This window comes from Laccaria bicolor, genomic scaffold (genome assembly GCF_000143565.1).
Source record: "Laccaria bicolor S238N-H82 LACBIscaffold_1 genomic scaffold, whole genome shotgun sequence".
Classification (NCBI taxonomy): Eukaryota; Fungi; Basidiomycota; class Agaricomycetes; order Agaricales; family Hydnangiaceae; genus Laccaria; species Laccaria bicolor.
This window is the reverse complement of record NW_001889872.1, coordinates 1,549,865-1,567,664: the sequence shown is the minus strand read 5'-3', so window position 1 is coordinate 1,567,664 and position 17,800 is coordinate 1,549,865. Positions and strand designations below refer to the sequence as shown.

Below are 17,800 nucleotides of genomic sequence, written 5' to 3'. Positions count from 1 at the left end.
ATGCACTACTTCTTCTTGTTGCTTTGCATCAACAGGATCTGGACGAGACGAATGCTGGCAAGACAGATGAGTAAGGGAGGTTCAATGCAGGAAAGAAACGAACAATATATTGATCATGTCAAGCTCAAGTGCAATAGATTCACTGAGAGGATCTCGCTTCATGATACCTTGATCTGCAAGGCGAGCGTGTTTTATGATCTTTTGAGTGCTTTATGGAAGGGTGGCATGTTAAATTCGCATCAGGGTTCAGGCAGGACACTTACTCGTAGAGAACGAAACCGCCAAATACAGCCAGTCCACCATATAATGAAATGGCTTCGCTGATCGCAAGGGCACGGATGCCCATGGGAAGAACCATGGGGGCCAGTGAACTCAATGCCACCACGGTGATACCAGCAAGTAGGGGGCCACCAAGGTATATATACCTGTCATTTCTGGACACAATCATGAGCTTCAGAGACTAAAAGGAAGATACAACTCAAGAACGAACGTAGCGGTTGCCCCGATGTAAGATATTGATCCAACTAATCCACACGTGTACAGCGCAGCACGAGACAAGATGGCGGGGCTAACGAAGAAGAGGGGACTAAGGGTAGCAGCTTGACAGGCATTGAATGCCTGATGTCCTTGTCAACAACGTAATCTAACGACCCGACTGCCGAACAACACTCACCAGCCAGAAGAGGTGCTTCTGCACCGTTTTTTCGGGAGGGGTGTAGTAGGTCCCCATCATCGAACCAATACTCGCAACAAGACTGACACCAAGAACAACCACTATGACATTTGCGAGTCAGTTAAATCATGCAAGACAATTGTTGACTTGAAGTACTTGGATTAGCCGCCATAACTCTGAAAGCAAAGCCAGATTGAAACATAGATCGAGCGGCCAAAGCGGTCAAGACCAGCCCACCCCCAGTGTACTTGAAGGTATCGTTCAAGTAACTTCTTTCAACCTCAGTGAGGGGGTCTCGCGTATCTCGGTTGAGAATCGCATCGAATACGAAAACAGCACCAGCAACTCCTGCCTGCACGAACGGATGTTAATGGCATTTGTTCGTCAATGTCAACAGAGGTTGAATGACATACTGCAGTCATGCCGAAACGTCGCCATGAGAAGGATGTACTCTCCGTTTGAACCATAGGCCTTTCAGTCATGAGTGAGCGATTTCCATGGGAGAACAATCCTGAGGTCCATAGGTTCGATAGTGGCCTCTTAAATTGTTGTTTGGGAGTCGTTTGTCGAACTGTGCTGAACAATCGAGAGGTTAATAAAGATGCAGAACGCGTTGACGCTGTCGCTAAGGGCTTCAGCGTCGAAACTCGAGAATGTAACAGGGACATGGGAAGTTGGCTGAAGTTGAGTCTGGAAAGCTGCATTTGAGGAATTCGCCGAAACGGGCGACGTCATTTCCCCGGCAAACACACTCTGCGGCACTATAACTTTATCACGTACTTACGCGTCCTCGACAAATACAACATTACGTTCGCAAAATATAATACAAAAGCCCGACTGCCTGTATATACGGTTCTACCCTCTGCTACTACTGGGCAGCGACATTCGAGGCAACGCTGGCTTCGCTATCGGGAGCTTTGGGTGTGTGTTCTTGATGTATTCCGGCGTACCCAAAGCAGCTATCTTGGAAACATCAATTACCGCTACCTGCCGACACTCGAGAGCAAGCGCAATGCGATTAACTCCAGATTGATTTTGCCAATCGATCTCGAAAACCCCCGGTTTCTCGGGGCCAGCATACCACGACCATTTTTTTTCGTGGGTCTTGGAAGAAATTGTCAGGAGCGAACTGTACGGAATGTAATAAATTTACCTTAACATCATATATGTATAGCCAACCATCCCCACTGCCAGTTGACAGGAACTGCCCATTAGGGCTGAAATCAAGTGCGTAGACAGGTCGCTTGTGATCAGCAAAAACCTTCAAGCATTCACCGGTCACCGAGTCCCACAGCCGTGCCGTGCCGTCGAATGATGACCTACGCAGCCGATTAGAACTAACAGACAAACCGTACAGTTTACTTACGTAGCGAGTAGTTCGTTCATTCCTGCAGGAGGTTGGGGACACCAGCCAATGGTACTCACTGAATGCTTGTGACCCTCCAGCACCAAAACATGATCAGAGGCCACCAATCCTGGAATTACGTCGGCGGAAGAGGGAATGTTATCAACCTTCCATACACGGGCAGTTGTATCATCTGAGCACGACGCCAATCGTGTCCCAGACGGGTTGGCACGTATTTGATTTATCTCATCTTGGTGTCCGCTAAACAGGATGAATAATAAAAACCACAACCTTAACGGGGCACTCACTCGAGAGTCTTGATGGGGTCGTTTTCACCTATCCGCATAATGTTAATGCGCATGTCGGCCCCTCCGCTCGCAAAAGTGTCGTCATTCAGCCAGTCAACGTCCAAACAACAATCTGAAGGGAGTTTTAAACCAGAAAGCTCGGCAATGCATTTTACGATTGCCTTACCTTTATGACATCGGTATTGCTTGTACAGACACTTCTCGCGGACATCCCACAAACAAGCTGTGCCGTCCAAACTCGCTGTCAGTAACCAGCGACCATCTTTTGAAAACCGTGTCGCAAATATGGGGCCCTTCTCAATAAAATAATTGAAGTGGTGAGCAGGTGTTCGACATCGCACACGCCAACGCCTACCTGATGCTGAGGATGAGAAAAATACAGGGTCCCTTTATTGGTACATATTCGAAGGACAGAATCATAGGAACCTATTGCTAAAAGGGTGCCTTCTGAGTTCCAATGCAATGATGTGAGATCACCCTGGGGAGATTTAGAGAAGTTTTCAAGGACAAGCGGCGTCGGAGGAGGGCGAGCGAAATTGTTGACACCATGTGGGGGTCGTGGGAGGTTCCATAGATTGACCACAGCATCTTTGGATCTAAAGACAGCTTCAAAATTGTGGTGGGTGGTACTTCAAAATGTATTACATACCCTGTCGCCAACAGCTCTATTTGAACAGGATTAAATGCGCAGACAAAGACCTAGATCCGCCCCCGTTGAGAACTGATTGGTAACTATCAAAATAAACAGCCATACTTCAGCTTTGTGACCTGGAAGCAGTTTAACTGCCTGTGGAGGCGTTGTGTCATCCCCAGGACCTTGAGCCCTGGGTTTGGGCTTCAGAGTTTTCTTGGGAAGTTCAGGAGCGAGATGCAGGTCCGCTTTTAGATTTGCTGCGAACTCAGATTAGAAGGAACAAGAGTAACCAAGTTTTCCCCTACATTCAGAATCAATATCCATGTCTGTTTCGCGCCTAGGACGCTTTTCAGACGGCCCATCAACTGGGACTGGTGACCCTTTTCGTTTCGCATTGGGTTCGGGGGCGAGATTTCCGTTCGATGGAATCGATAATGTGGACTCTTTTAGCGTAGACGGCAACACGTTCGGTATCGCAGGTGCGGCATCTTGTGTATCGTTTTTCTGAGCAAAGGATGAGGAGTTCAATGTTTTCAGTTGAGCCGTTGTCGTCACACGGGTAGATTGAGGCTCCGCAACCGAAACTGTCGACGCAGGTGCCAGTCTCGAAGTTGGATGGTCGGTAGAACAAACATGCGGCTCAAGCAACGAGAAACCAGATTTACAGTTAGCAGTCATGGAGTCCCCGCGCCAGTGCGCTTCGACCTCAATATAGAGAAGCGCTTTGCTGAGCAAGTCTACGAGTTCTCCGCGAGGAATGTGTCTTGACATTAGAGGGGAGTTTTGGAGGCGACCTTCATTTCGGATAGCAAAGGCTGAGTGACCAAAGCCTGTAATACCGTGTGCCGTTAGCGCGCAATCATAATAACATGTCTGCGATGCTTGCCAGAGTCTTGAAAGTAGGAATAGATGAGAAAATTGATCTCGTCCGCTGTAATGCGGATTTGCGCAGCGGTCATAGCTGGATTGTGGATGAAGTTAGTAGTTGCGCCGAGGTTGCACAGTGGGTTAGGGTCACGCTTTGTTTGTCATACTTTGGGAGGTCCTGACCAATGTCATCTTCCGTTGTAGCAAGGTCACACCAATGTAACAATCTCCGTCTCCTACAAGATGCCTACAAACTGGGACGATCCGTCTGATGATGAGGAGGAACATATTCATGGAGAGGCCCAGGTGGAAGCCCAAGACCGGAATGAAACGGCAATCCAGAATATCCTTGGTTGTAAGTCTCCAGAGCGTAAAATACCCATTCCGTGACTTCACAATCTTTAGCTTTATTCTCAATGCAGTCCGGGGCAAGCTTGCGGGCATCAGGCGGCGCAGACAGACGGACAGACGGTCTTTCAGGGATCAGCCTACAAACGTTGTCACGGATTCTATTCAACACACCCAGAGCATTCGAAACTAGTGTCGAGGAGGACCACGACGAGGATGAGGGTGACGACGACGACGACGACGACGGCGACGAGCCAAGTTATGACACTTCTTTCCATCGACCCATGTATAGTTGGTTTTCCCCTCATACCGAACCACAGAAGGAAGGAGTCGAGCTTCTCCTGAGCGGGGACTTTGGCAGTGTCGGTCTTAAGATCAACGCTGTGAGGAAGAATTTGAATATCACGAGAAGCTTACTCGGTCGGCCTCACCACCCGATGCCGGCTTCGTACCAAGAGCAATACTCAAATGTAAATTGCTGTCGTTTGCTTCCTTCAAACGTCGATTATTAATAGTACGCGTGCAGAATCTCGTCCCCAACACAAATGGGACTTCTGTCGCCACGTACGAATCTAACGTTTATACGGCTCAATTTTCAGCTGGTGAGAACTACAAATCTATCTCATTGTTCCCCTTTACCGTTACCATTAGATTCGTCATTCTATTACACCTGTGCGCAGGGTAAGTACATACAGGTCATTAACCGTGCGGTACAACTGAAATTTATTCAAATCTAGATTTTAGACTACATATTTTCGATATGACCGCGCCGCGGCCTCCGCAAGCATCAAGCTCGCCTCCACACCCTGGTCTCAAGTCGAACATGGCTGTCAAGAATGTTATACAGGGTCATCCCGGACGGTGGACAGTGACAGACGCAAATTTATCTCCTGACAATGAGAGGTACAGTGACATTTCAATTTTATGTCAACTCCCTGTAATCTCTTTTTTGGCTCCCTCAGGATGATATATTCCTCGATTGTGAGCGTATCACCTTGAACCTGAACTTTTCTTGCTGAGATACATCAGACTCCAACGGTTTATATGACTTGCACATCCCCTGGAGAATCTTCAGCCCAAATACCTATACCATTTGCAGATCCTCCTTCTCGTAGAGGATATAATTTCGGCGATGGAGAGTTTGGGATCTGGAGCTGTCGATTTTCTGCTGACGGTAACGAGGTTGTTGCTGGTGGAAGTGGGAATATTTTTGGTAACAAGCCTTACTCTCCACCCTTCACAATCGTCCTCACCTCTGCTCAGTATATGATCTGCTAGCAAATCGAAGGACTGTCAAGATCTCTGCGCACGCCGATGATGTAAACAGCTGCTGTTGGGCTGACACCAGCTCTGGTAACGTCCTTGTGAGTGCTTCTGATGACACGTTCATCAAGATTTGGTGTGTATTGAGCTCATAGCGCTAGAGTTCAGTATCTCATACATCTATAGGGACCGCCGATCATTAAATACTTCGCAAAAGCCTTCTGGTGTGCTAATCGGCCATACCGAAGGAATTACGTACGTTTCTGCAAAAGGCGATGGTCGTTATGTTATATCCAATGGTAAAGATCAAGCCCTGCGTCTGTGGGATCTCCGTGAAATGCGTAGCAGCCATGAATTTGAAGCCGTGGAAGGCAGATCGTACGGTTCTGTGAATTTCGATTACAGGTTTGTCAGGCCATGGCTTCCTGCAAATCACACGAGCTCACGCACTTGTAGGTATCCTTATTACCCCAAACCTAAATATAAGGCCCATCCGCAAGACTGTAGTGTTATGACGTACAGAGGGCATCATGTATTCCGGACCCTCATCAGATGTCATTTCAGCCCTGGGGACACGACTGGTGGACAGTACATCTACTCTGGCTCATCTGACGGGAAGATACACGTACATATCCATCGACACTTATTACCTTCCAACCATGCTTATCATGACCGCTCATAGATCTGGTCACTTGATGGAAGGATTATTCAAGTGCTTGACCGCTCGAAGACGCTACCTAGGTCATTTGACCCATCGGAACCCGAATTCGATGCAATTAGTGGAGCTCGGTCAAACAACTGCGTACGTGACGTTAGTTGGCATTCTCAGGTTCGTTTATCTGCAAATTAAACTCGTGGAGTTCTGGTAATGATGCTACAACCGCTCAGGAACCGTTCATCTTGAGTGCAGGTTGGGACGATGCTCGTGGTGGAACCGTCATTGCTCGCCATGAATGGAAGGGCTTGATGAAGATGCCAGGAGCTCTGGAAGACTGGGTCGAAAAGAATCAACAGGAGGCTATCGATTCATTGAACAACCGGAGAAGGTCGGGCCGTTTGCAAGACCTCGCACATAGGCGGGCAAGAACCGGCCAATACGTACCTAGCGCTTCCAGTTCGTCGGATGATGATGAAGATTGAGTGTTCGAACAGCACATCCACAACTGTTTAGTGAATCCGTACCCGATGCAATAGAAGTTAAAACCTGTGGTCAAACGTTAATGGGGCCATGACATCCCCTACAGCCCAACAATTGTATTGATACCTGGCCCCGATCTGAGCGATTGCCCAAACCGTTATTGCACGAAAGAAGGGCTAAAGGGGCCAATTGTGGTTCGCGTGTGGCAACGTGTTGTTGTTATTTAAATCTAATCTTACGCAGTCTGTCATTCAGACACGGCCCTTGAACGGCGTGATATGAGGCGGCGAAAAACCGCCTGTGTTTGTGTTTCTACTGCAAGGTAACACCTCGTCGATTTTGGGTCCAAATGGGTGCTGTTTCCATAGCCCTGTTTTTCTTTGTGCAATCTTCTATCAGGAACGTGGTCAAGGCCTGTGGGTGCTTGGGATCAAAACAAACACTTTCCTCCATTTCTTGGTGCTGCCTACGCAATAACAAAGACCACGAGGTCAATTCGTGGCATCGCTCTGGCCGCATTTCTCCAGATTCCTTCAAGTTCTTTTACATGCTTGGCACCTGGACTGATCTCCCTGATGAGGTGAGTTGAAGGCTTTTTGAATTACCAATTCATCATGTCATTTTCGTGACGGGCAGGCGCCAGGTGCTGTGTCCAGGGATCCGAGAGGAACTGCGATCGTTTCTGACGCCTTTTGTTGATCGTATTGATTATTACAGCAGTTTATGCCCGATGGAGGCAATCACGGACGTGGCGTCCCTGCCGATTCTCCAGAAATCTGCAGATAATTGGCTTCCAAGCTAACACATGCCTCATACGGGCTGGACAGGTTAAAGCAAGATACGGTAACTCGCCCTGGAAATCCACGACACCCAGCGCTCCGTGATGTATATAAAGGCCAACCGAACTTCGTTGGTCAACCTTCTACCTCTTGCCCTCTCCACGTTGTGAGCTCTTGCTCCCCTAAGTTTCCCTCCACTCCTTTGGGTGGTCCGTCAAGGTCCTTCAATTGTTTGGAGAACAGCTCTTTCAATCTTCTATTGACTTTTTCAACTTGAGCTATGAAACAAGCTCCATTCTATTACGCAGATGATGCTAGCCCCAACAACCCTTATTCCCCCATGCTAATTGGTCCTAATATCCATTCAAGGTATTCCTTTGGAAACGCCGCCAGGCAAGGGCCTTCATTCGACGCGCTCCATGATGTGTGCTTTCAGCCACCGCTATTCACCGACCTCCCCGAGCTACCTCATGATAGCGATTTTCCGACCCCACCGTCAGCGTCATCGTCCAGAATGATTGATACGCCGCCACATCATTGGCATGCACCGCTTGCAGTGGACGAGGGAGATTTTTCCGCCGAGGCCAGGGGCAATTCACCATATTTTATATCTACACAGCTATCAAAGGACACCGAACATCATCGCCCATGGTCAGAAACGGCTATGTCGGACAATTATTGGGATCGCGAACGGGAATGTAGCCGGATACCCATGTCATTGGATCTTGCTCCCAATGAACTTTCTTCAGAGCATACCATATTCTCCCCTTCATCGTCGTATTCATCATACCCGCATCAAACGCACTTTGATACCCACCGCAAGCTATCTATTGGTCCCAAGCCTTTAATGTTACCGTCACTGCCTTCAATTCCGGCTGAGTCTCCACCAAATTCATCCATCACACCTTCGTCATCTTGGCCTTCACATGTAACACAAGTTCCTATCAAGCTGCACCAACCCCGTCCATCTCGCCGCATACCCATCGTCTCTCTGGACGAGCTCGCATCCATAAGCGAAAATTTCATTTTGCCGCCACACAAGACCCACCGAGCCAACTCACCAGTCGAAGCCCTTTCGCCTCTTCCCTTCGATTTCCACCATCAATCGTTTGAATCAAACCATGCCCGAATATGTGAAGGCGGCTTACAATCGAAGAACGATATTTTTTGTCCAAAATTTTCCACGCTGCGGCCTCCTGATGGAGGGGAGCCGTGTCAAGTTATCTTGTGCTCTTGCGGTTGCATGGAGACGTACACCTTCCATTAATCCGGTCTTATGTTGGCTCCTTATCATAGTTGGTTGGGTTATAATTCGCTCATTATTCGGGTTTGTCATTACAAATTTGTCTAGTTCAAAAGAAGACATTATTCAAAGGGGATAACATATCGAAATTGGAGGAAGAGGTTTCTCAGATGCTAGGAGGATAAACACGATAGGGTGACGCTAGTTGGTGGTAGTCTTGCTTTTTGATGTAAGTAGAAGATAAACCGTAAATTGAACATGGTGATTCCGTTGATTAATAAACTTACCAGGTTTGCCGGAGATCATATTTCACCTCTTGCAGAAGACGTTCGCTGCCGACGTCTTTCGGGGCTGAACATGGTAACTCGTGCTCCTTGAACTTGCTTTCGAATGTTACTTTGATTAGCTTGCGGGGTGTCTGAGGCTTCGTGGATCATCAAACTCGGCCGAGCTTCGAGCTCTTCTGAATGCAATTCTGAGCAGACATAGCTGGATTCGACTAGAATTTGAGAGAACTCTGCAGGGTCGAACTCTTGCGCAATATATCCAACGTCTGTAGACACCCAGCAGTCGACATCGAGTTTGATCTCAGGAACGTTTGCATAAGGATCGGTTGTCTCGGACCGAGTAGACTTCAAGTTGTGAGGAAAGGCGGTTGCGCGATTGGTTCCAAGGCGGCGATCAATCGATCTAAGCGATCTGGTCTTCATGTATGCGCTATATGTACCATCGGAATCACCAATGTTGATAGAGCCAGGTAGCGCGCCATTGATCAAATCATAGAGCCCCGTTCGTTCTTCTTGGGTCAACGGTCGGTGCTCATCCACAGCCATCAAGCGGTCCACCTCTGAGTCGTAGGTCGGGAGGAAATCGTTTGTGAGCATCTCGCAGCCAGTCAAGGAGTAAACCTCAGGTTCAAAAGGACTGAAGGGCTCAAAATCAAAAGTCATGTCTTCGGACGTCGCACTGTCTGAAAGATCGCAAGGCAGAGTAAATTCAGGGCAAGGAGAGTCCCGCTTTTCGTCTACGACAGGAGATGCAGCCCTGGTTTCGTCCGACGAAGATGGGGGTAGCGTTTCACCGAAGCGAGAATATGGCTTGATAGGGATAAGTTTAGTCTTGATAGACACGCCAGTAGAAAGAGCAAGGGTTCCAAGTTTTGTGGCCTTCTTCTTGGCGACTTTCTTGGGCGGCCTCGGTTGCGCCTGCTTGGGAAGTGATGGTTTTGATGGTGCGATGAAAATTCTGGGCGAAGCGAGACCAGGAATTTCTCCATCAGATAAACTTAAAGATGATACCTAACAATCAGGTGAGTTAATGTATTTCCACAGAAGCAAATGAAATACTGAAGGAGTTACAGCCTGTGAACCGACTTTGTTGGCGCGTCCTCTAGTCAGATTGGTGTGCTTGTCTTCTTTAGCAACTCGCAAGCCTGGAATATTGATATAAAACTTCCCCAAAATCCTACGTCTTAGAAGATGCTTACCTCTCGAATGGAAATAATCATAGATGTGTCGCCGGTCAACAGAATAGCGTTCTTGAAAGTCTTTACGAACGGTGAAATTGGGCATCTTAGCCCCTGGCACAATGTAAGCTTCCATCTCTGATACCAACTCTGGCCCAAGGCGTATTGCGAGTCGAGCGGGATTCACCCTTCTTGTCTTTGGGCGACCGTCATCCGTTACCTCAACGGGATCAGGGCTGTCCTCATTGAGACGGTGGCGAGGCCGTTTCCTTGAAAAGGATGAATGCGTTTCGTCAATATCGGAAAGGGAGAGAGAATCTAATTCGCTGTTGATAGGTTTCGCCATGGTGGAGGTAGCACAGGTCTGGCGAAAGTCCTGTCGCGTCGCGTCATCGCATCAACATTCGTCACATGATCGTTATATTATACACAACAAAATTAAAAGTACAGACTCGCCGCGAATACAACTTTCAAAACATCAGGTTAAACCCAAACAATGAAGAATCGGCACGTACTGTCGCGTTTGATCTTTATTTGGCATTCTTCCATTTTCTTGAAGAGTTCTGAATCTCCGATAACACGCGCAGCATCTCGCACTTCGCGACAGGTCTCGTCAAGACGTGTAATTACCCGTACAATTGTTCCCTCTGCAACATCGGTCAATGCAGTGATTTGTTCAAAAGGCTAAAAAGGGTTTGGAGTTGAAGGACAACTAAAGGCATGATTCTCACCATTCCTTTGGCCCATTCATAAACCACTTCAACGAGACCGAACTTAAGACCGGACCGAAACTCCTCCACTACTACCTTGTAAGAGTCTTGAATGCGCTCAACTCTGTCGCTAATGGCAATGATAGCGTCACGGCCCATTTCGAGCTTTGGTGGTAGGACAGGCTCGATATCGGTCTTCTCCTGAAAAACAAAACAAGACAGCAAAGCGACCACTTCTTCCGGTTCATATCCAGCCAATGTGTTCTCAAGAATCAGCTCAGTTAAAACGAGCTCGTTTGCGGAGTTAATCTATCATTCATCAGGACAGTGATATGCAAGAGATGGTGAGTGCAATTTACCTCACAAGCAACCCTACCCTTCAGTAATACCGTTGAATTCTCATCGACGAACTTTAGTTCCTTAAGGACCCCCACTCGTTGCTCGTAGTCAGGTATAAGCTCCAAATTTTGATCTGATATTGCGAGTTTCAGGTTCGCGATATTGGCACGTAAAACTTTTTGCCCATGAATGACGGCGAGCTGTTAAATGTCCGTAAGACCCTTTGCAATATAAGTAAAGAGATCCTTGCATGATCTAAGAATTCAGGACATAGTCTGCATGCCCTCGTTGACAGTTGGCCAATCACCACATCTCTTGACCTTAGCGTTTCTTGGAATTCCAAGTCACGTATCCGCTCCCAATCGGCTTCAGGTATACAGCCACTCAATAGCCATTCGTCCAGAAGAAGTCGCAGCTCAGCAATACCGTCCTTCATACGGGAAATCAGGTGGCGATCCACAACACCGTCAACATCGACCTAGCAAAATTAAGTAACAAGTTGGGTCGATTTTCAACCCTATTCCAACCTTGATAGTCCGATTAGTTAGAAGTGCGATGCTAGTCACTGGAACTGCTCTCAGTTCATAAACACCATCCTCGACGACAAGAGACTGCGGCAGTAGAGGCCAACAAGGAAGCACTGCTTGAGGATCGATGTCTTCAAACCGGTGAGTGCTGCGAAAACAGGCAGGTCGAAGGTTTACCTTGTTTAGCGTACTTCGTATTTTGATCGACCAACGCTAATATATAATATATCTTGGTTTTCTCGAGAACCGAGTCCAACGACTGCACTGGGGCTGGTTTCAAAAGAACTGCAATATTGTTAGAAGAAAAGTGCTATGAAAAAAATCAATACTAAGAGTCTTGTGCGCATGTACGAGTTCACCCACCTCATCGCGCAGAACGACAACTCGTCCTGAACCAAGATATTTCGATTCTTGACGATGCCGCATGGCCGTCTGCAAGAGGCTGCGACATTTATTCGTGATTTCAAAACAGTTATCATAATAAGCCTCTATGTCCGGCAAACAGATATCACATTGTAGGTGTGGGAGTGTTTTCAGAGCATTTTCACTCTAAAACAATCATAAATAAATCAGTAAATTTATTTGGGACATCGAGGATAAGTTTGTTACCTCGATGACCTTCTTCTGCTGTTCAGGGAGCAATCGCTGCGAGGCATTCTCCGAAAAACTTCTCTTGATCATCTCCTCCACCTTGAGTGCTTCAACACGCAGCAAGTTGAGAATCATGTTGTAAGTCAGTCTAAATTGCGATGAAAGTTTTCCAGGCGTCCCAAGCATCACAGCATGTAGAGTCGTTTGCTGCCAACACAACGTAAGCCATTAACTTCGAATTCAGAATGCTAGCAATGCGTACTTCTGGCAGCGAATCACCGGCCATGATTATAACCGTGCCCGTAGGATCTAGACCTCGTCGACCCGCGCGACCCGCCATCTGAGTGTATTCACCAGGCAAGATGTCACGGAAGCTTCGCCCATCATGTTTTCGTATGCTGGAGAAGACCACACATTTAGCAGGCATATTGACACCCTACAAAAAGTTGAGATGCATGAAACCACAAATTACAGCGATAGCGATCTTTACCATAGCAAACGTCTCCGTGGCGAATAGAATTTTAACCAGGCCCCTTGCAAACAATATTTCGACCAGCTGAAGTTTGATGAGAAAGTGAAAGACACTACAACAAAGACAAACCTCCTTGATGAGTGGTAGTAGACCACCATGATGAATACCGATCCCACGAGAGAGGAGGTCGCGCATACGAGCGATTTGCGGAAGTTTCTTGTCAGAACCTTACACAGAATTTGTCAACTTATACGCGAAGAGAAAACACTACCGTTTTCACCTTTCAGCCGCGACAACGCCTTCTCGATTGCCACGTGAACCTCACTTTTTTCCACAGCAGTGCATAGGGTTGTGTTCGTCAGTGTTCCCGCGTTCTCTTCACAACGTTTCTTAGAAAAGGTGAAAACAACAACGGGAAGGAGAGCTTTTTTGCGGAGATGGCCCAACAGATGGACGTAAATGTTCTTATCGGCTCCCGTGTGCATAGTTCGTGGTGCAGATCCTCCTCCACGTCCGCCTCTCGCCGGAGGGGCTCCTCGGCCCCCACGAGCCGGTGTACCGCCACGTTGTTGTCCTCGTGGAGGAATTGCACCTCTCGCACCAACGCGTTGAACCGGAGGCAAGCCCGCTGCTTCACGTTCTTTATCTTGCTTCCGTCTTAAAGCTTCCCCGGCTTCCTTGTATCTGATAATACAGTTAGAAAATCAACAGTTGGCGACGCTTAGGACAGGACCCACCCTTGACCAAGGAAGTTTCTGCCCGCGTCCACAATCTTGTACATTTCTCGACCAGCATACAGATAATGTTCAAGTGGCACTGGTCGCTGCGGAGTCGAGATCACATAGATGTCTTTTTTCTTTGTCCGTCTGTTTCACGAATTGAATTAGATATAACATTGCTTCTGATAAATGATATTTACCCAACCCAATCAGCAAACTCTTTCGTGTTGGGCACCGTGGCAGAAAGGAGTATGATGTTAACGTGTTCTGGGAGCATAATGATCACCTCTTCCCAAACAACACCTCTCTAAAGTCGGTAACGTAAACAAAAATTCGTTGATGTCGGAGGAAAAACAAACCTCTGCGTCGTTGACGTAGTGGACTTCGTCGAAAATCACGAATTCCACGTCACGAATCAAATCAGCTCCTTTGTACAACATACTTCGAAGAATCTCCGTCGTCATTATTAGACAACTTGCTTCAGGGTTGATTTGAACATCTCCTGTCAAAATTCCAACTGAAGACGATGAGAATGTTTGCTTAAAGTCTCGGAACTTTTGGTTAGATAGTGCTTTGATTGGTGAGGTGTAGATTGCGCTGTATGACAAGTCAAGTGACCTAATTTTGTCAAGGTAGAACTGGACATTACCGTGTCATATGCTTTTCGGCAAGAGCAATGGCATACTCAGCTACTACAGTTTTACCAGCCGAGGTATGAGCAGCAACAAAAACGGAGTCGCCCTTCTCCAGATGGTAGACGGCCTGCTTTTGAAATGTATCCAATTCAAAGGGATACTAAATCACATTCCTTGAGTAGGTCGAAAGATAGAGGGGGAGAAGGATGACCTTATGGGCCATGTCGGGCACAAGCTCACGAAACTTTGTCAATGGCTGGTTAACATCAATGACGTGCGCCCAATCCCGTTTTCTGACATTTATCCGCGCACGAGAGGTCTTGATTGGCCTAAGGTGCGAAGTCTCAAGTACGACGTAAGTTTAATTGGAAAGTGGTAGACCTCCCAGAACGCACCGAAGTCGGCAACCAATCATCAATTTCTGCCACTTTGTGTGGTGGGACTTCAACTTCATCGTCGTTAACGCCATCTATCTCGGAATCCTTTAATAACGGATTAGCCCATTCAAAGTGAAGGGATGTAGATGTACCCCATCATCAGCTCTGCGGGGTCTTCCTGACTCGCCCTCGATTGATAGTAAGGCTTCATCATCACCAGCCTCTCCTGGCAATCGCAATCCGCGGCTAAAGCTTGGGGGTATTGTTCGGAGGCCTTTACGATCTCTTTGGTTGATTCCGTCGAGTGGTGGGGGTTGGCTTGACACTTCCTCCAGACCTCCTGGCCAAAAGGGCACATACCCGGATTTTCCCCGGACGAACGTATTACTTGGCCCTGGAGCACGATCGAGAGATGTGGAGGTCAGACCAGTAGAAACACGACGGGAGGGTGTCTTAGCAAATGTTACAAAAACGAAATAAAGCACAGATTCCTTTTCAATCTTACCTCAGCATATCCGGTAACGCGCCCCTCGAGACCAGCACGAACAAAAGTCAGCTCTGTAGGCGGTGGAGATGTTTCGAATTGTAAAAGGCTGGGGATAGATAGAGGGCGGTCCCAGTGCCTGGAGGAGGAGGTGGTCAGTCGACGGGTATAACGGTTGGAATTGGGCCCACACTTGAAATTCCGGCAGCCAGCTTTTTGGGAAGGATTGAGGCGGTAGAAGCAACTTCTGTTCAATGTCGCGATGGACTTGCTCTTGAGACGGAAATCCGGCGAGCCCTAAGCTTTCTAAGAGAGCCTCAGCATCTTCTGCGCGTGGATTGACGATCTGATGAATCAACTCGATTTGTAGTCCCACATCCATGATATATCAAGCAGGAGTGAGCGAGTGCCAATGAGATCTTGAGATCTACAACCTTTACATTACATAACAACTCTGATGAGTCGTGAAGCGTGCATTAAAGTACATGGATGGCTGCAGCCTACTTATACTATGTTCTCAAAAAATGCAGAAGTCGACGAGCAAATCACTCCAGGCTCACTCGTGAGTCGTGATCCACGATTCCGCGAGGACTGGTGGATAAAGACAACCTGTCAACATCACAGAGTGGGCAGAAGAGTGGAGGAGTTGGGAAGGCGCTAAATCGCTGTAAATCCAATAGAGATCAAACAGACTTTTTCCGGGCATAAACACATTGTAGCCGAGTATACTGAAGTATCTTCGCTTCGTGATGCTCTGCCTCTGCATGGGTGATGAGCTCTGTGACGAGATCCTCTGCTAGCCCACTTCCAAGCAGCAGAGGGCGCGTCCCTCTCAAAAAGCTCTGTTAAAGGAGCAGCGTAAGACTATGCCACATCAAATTGAAATTGCATCATTACGCACCAGTGCATCACCGCTCAGCCGTTGGCATAATTGTCGTCCGGGGTCGCTGTCGGTGGGACTTGAGCAAATAGGCATCCAATATTCTCTATACACCGGCTGCTCAAAAGCGGGGTGGTTAGAGACCCAATCCCATAAGTGAGTCGCAGCATCCGTGTGTCCGCCAATCTGTTGGATGGCTAATCTCACAAAGGTCATCCAACGAGCCCACCAGGGAGGCCCGACTTGATGAGTGTCGGGCTCCAGTCTCTGGTGGTTTTCGTCGTATACATGGAAGTCAAATTCGGCCAAATCGATTAACCCCCCCGGCCGAAGGACATGGCTAATTTGATCAACGAGGCGACAATAATCTTTGACCTAGTCATGCAAAGAAAACCCCGCGGTTGGTGGGTAGGAGAACTCTATGAAAATCTGTGACTCACACCGGATGATACAAGTCGCACGTGGACAACATTGAAATCGCCATAATAGTGTTCCAGACCTAGGTTGATGTCGTCGACCTCACTCCTACAGCAAAAACGCGAATGTCAAGACTTGCAAGCCTATCTAAGCGGCCTAACGTTCCCACCTGAGGTTAGGAGGCATGGATCTATGAGGGGCTTGAGTCAACGGATCAACAGAGTGTCGAATTTCGTACAAAGATTGCATGGGTATAAGATCGACTGCCACAGCGTTGCAATTTGGAAAATCGCGTGCGACATCTAATATCCTGATGGGACAAACTTAAGCGAGTAAGAAAGAATATTCTAAAATTGGCTTACCATCCCCCACTTCCACAACCAAGATCCAGACACGCCTTTCTCTCTCCCGGAACATCATCCGCCATGACGTCCGCCACAGGTGGGGGGTATTTTTCACCCATGACATCAACGATTATAGCATGTTGCTGATCTGCAGGAAACAATTGTTAACAGTTGTACAGACTGAAAAACAACACACCAAGGCGATTCATCTCTTCCTCGTCCGCGGGCAGGGCATATACATCTGAAAAATTGTTAAACTCGCGGCCATATTTGCTCCTGTAGATTTGACTGCGCACGGAGTCTGTCATCGAGATGACAGATGGTACAGGCGAAACAGATCTCGTAGAGGCGGCAGCAGCGTCATATGAGGTACGCGAACTCGCAACGCTGGGAGTAGCACTGAACGGAGGCATGGACGTTGTGGAAAGCGCCTCGCTTTCGGCGTCGCTGTCCATGGCTTCGCTTGGATCATGATAAAAATAGTGGGGTGGTGAAGCCATTTGTGGATTCGAGCTGGATGTGGCCGCTGGGGCGAGGGCCTCTAAAGATTTATATCTGTCCATGTGTGTCGAGTTAACCCATTTAAGACATCCGAGATAAAGTTCAACCGAATTCCAAGACGTTACACGGCGGATTTGAGAATCTGTCCGAACGGAGAACGTGTCAGGTCAAGGGACCACAGTGCAAGCGCGAGTAATAATCGGAGTGTTGTCGCGGTCTCTAGCCGGTATACTTGAAGTTAGAGAAATAGAGTTCGATGTCTCGAGCCACGGCACGAATGCTAAACACTGGTAGTAGTCAGCGAAGGACTAAGCAGACCGACGAAGCGGCGGCACCAACACGAAGCGGTGTCGTGACGGAGACATGTGTAAAATGGCCACCTGACTTAGAAATCACGCCAAGTGCCCTGAACATCCATGTCATCATGGTGCACATCATTGCCAAGTTGCTCCGTCCATTGGCCGCCTTTGTGCCATGTAATAGTCTAATAGATCTGCGACATGCTCCTGGAAAAGATATCGTCAGTGGGTCCTACCTATCAGTACCTATCCTACCGCCGCCGATTCTTTGTGGCGCTGCTGGCGAATTTACATATCTCCGCTGGAGTCCGCTGACTCAAATTTGTTTCGCTTATGAACTTAAATTTGCCAGACGCCAGCTGGTTGGTGCGAGTTGGTGTTGATTCGCATCTCGGGCTTTTGTTGATCATGTCAGGCTTTAGAATCTATCGAATCCCCACAT

The 17,800-nt window shown here is 47.9% G+C and overlaps 3 protein-coding genes across 3 annotated transcripts; 1 reads left to right on the top strand and 2 right to left on the bottom strand.

Annotated features, from left to right (window-relative positions):
- Positions 1-5: 5 nt before the first annotated feature.
- LACBIDRAFT_227798 (uncharacterized protein) lies at positions 6-1,013 on the bottom strand (the record flags this gene model as incomplete). The annotated part of the gene is made up of 6 exons (XM_001873420.1): positions 6-54; positions 104-208; positions 264-434; positions 491-618; positions 674-774; positions 830-1,013. Coding segments are annotated over 6 exons (738 nt in total), but the record flags the coding sequence as incomplete, so codon positions are not given.
- A 6,622-nt stretch (positions 1,014-7,635) lies between these two features.
- Positions 7,636-8,622, top strand: LACBIDRAFT_301276 (uncharacterized protein; the record flags this gene model as incomplete). The annotated part of the gene is made up of 1 exon (XM_001874046.1): positions 7,636-8,622. The coding sequence occupies one exon, from the start codon at positions 7,636-7,638 to the stop codon at positions 8,620-8,622; it is 987 nt and encodes a 328-aa protein (XP_001874081.1).
- Positions 8,623-15,600: 6,978 nt separating this feature from the next.
- Positions 15,601-17,121, bottom strand: LACBIDRAFT_301274 (uncharacterized protein; the record flags this gene model as incomplete). The annotated part of the gene is made up of 7 exons (XM_001873419.1): positions 15,601-15,759; positions 15,819-16,172; positions 16,238-16,322; positions 16,384-16,404; positions 16,453-16,524; positions 16,577-16,706; positions 16,755-17,121. 7 exons carry the CDS (start codon positions 17,119-17,121, stop codon positions 15,601-15,603), a joined length of 1,188 nt encoding a protein of 395 aa, XP_001873454.1.
- Between the last annotated feature and the right edge of the window lie 679 nt (positions 17,122-17,800).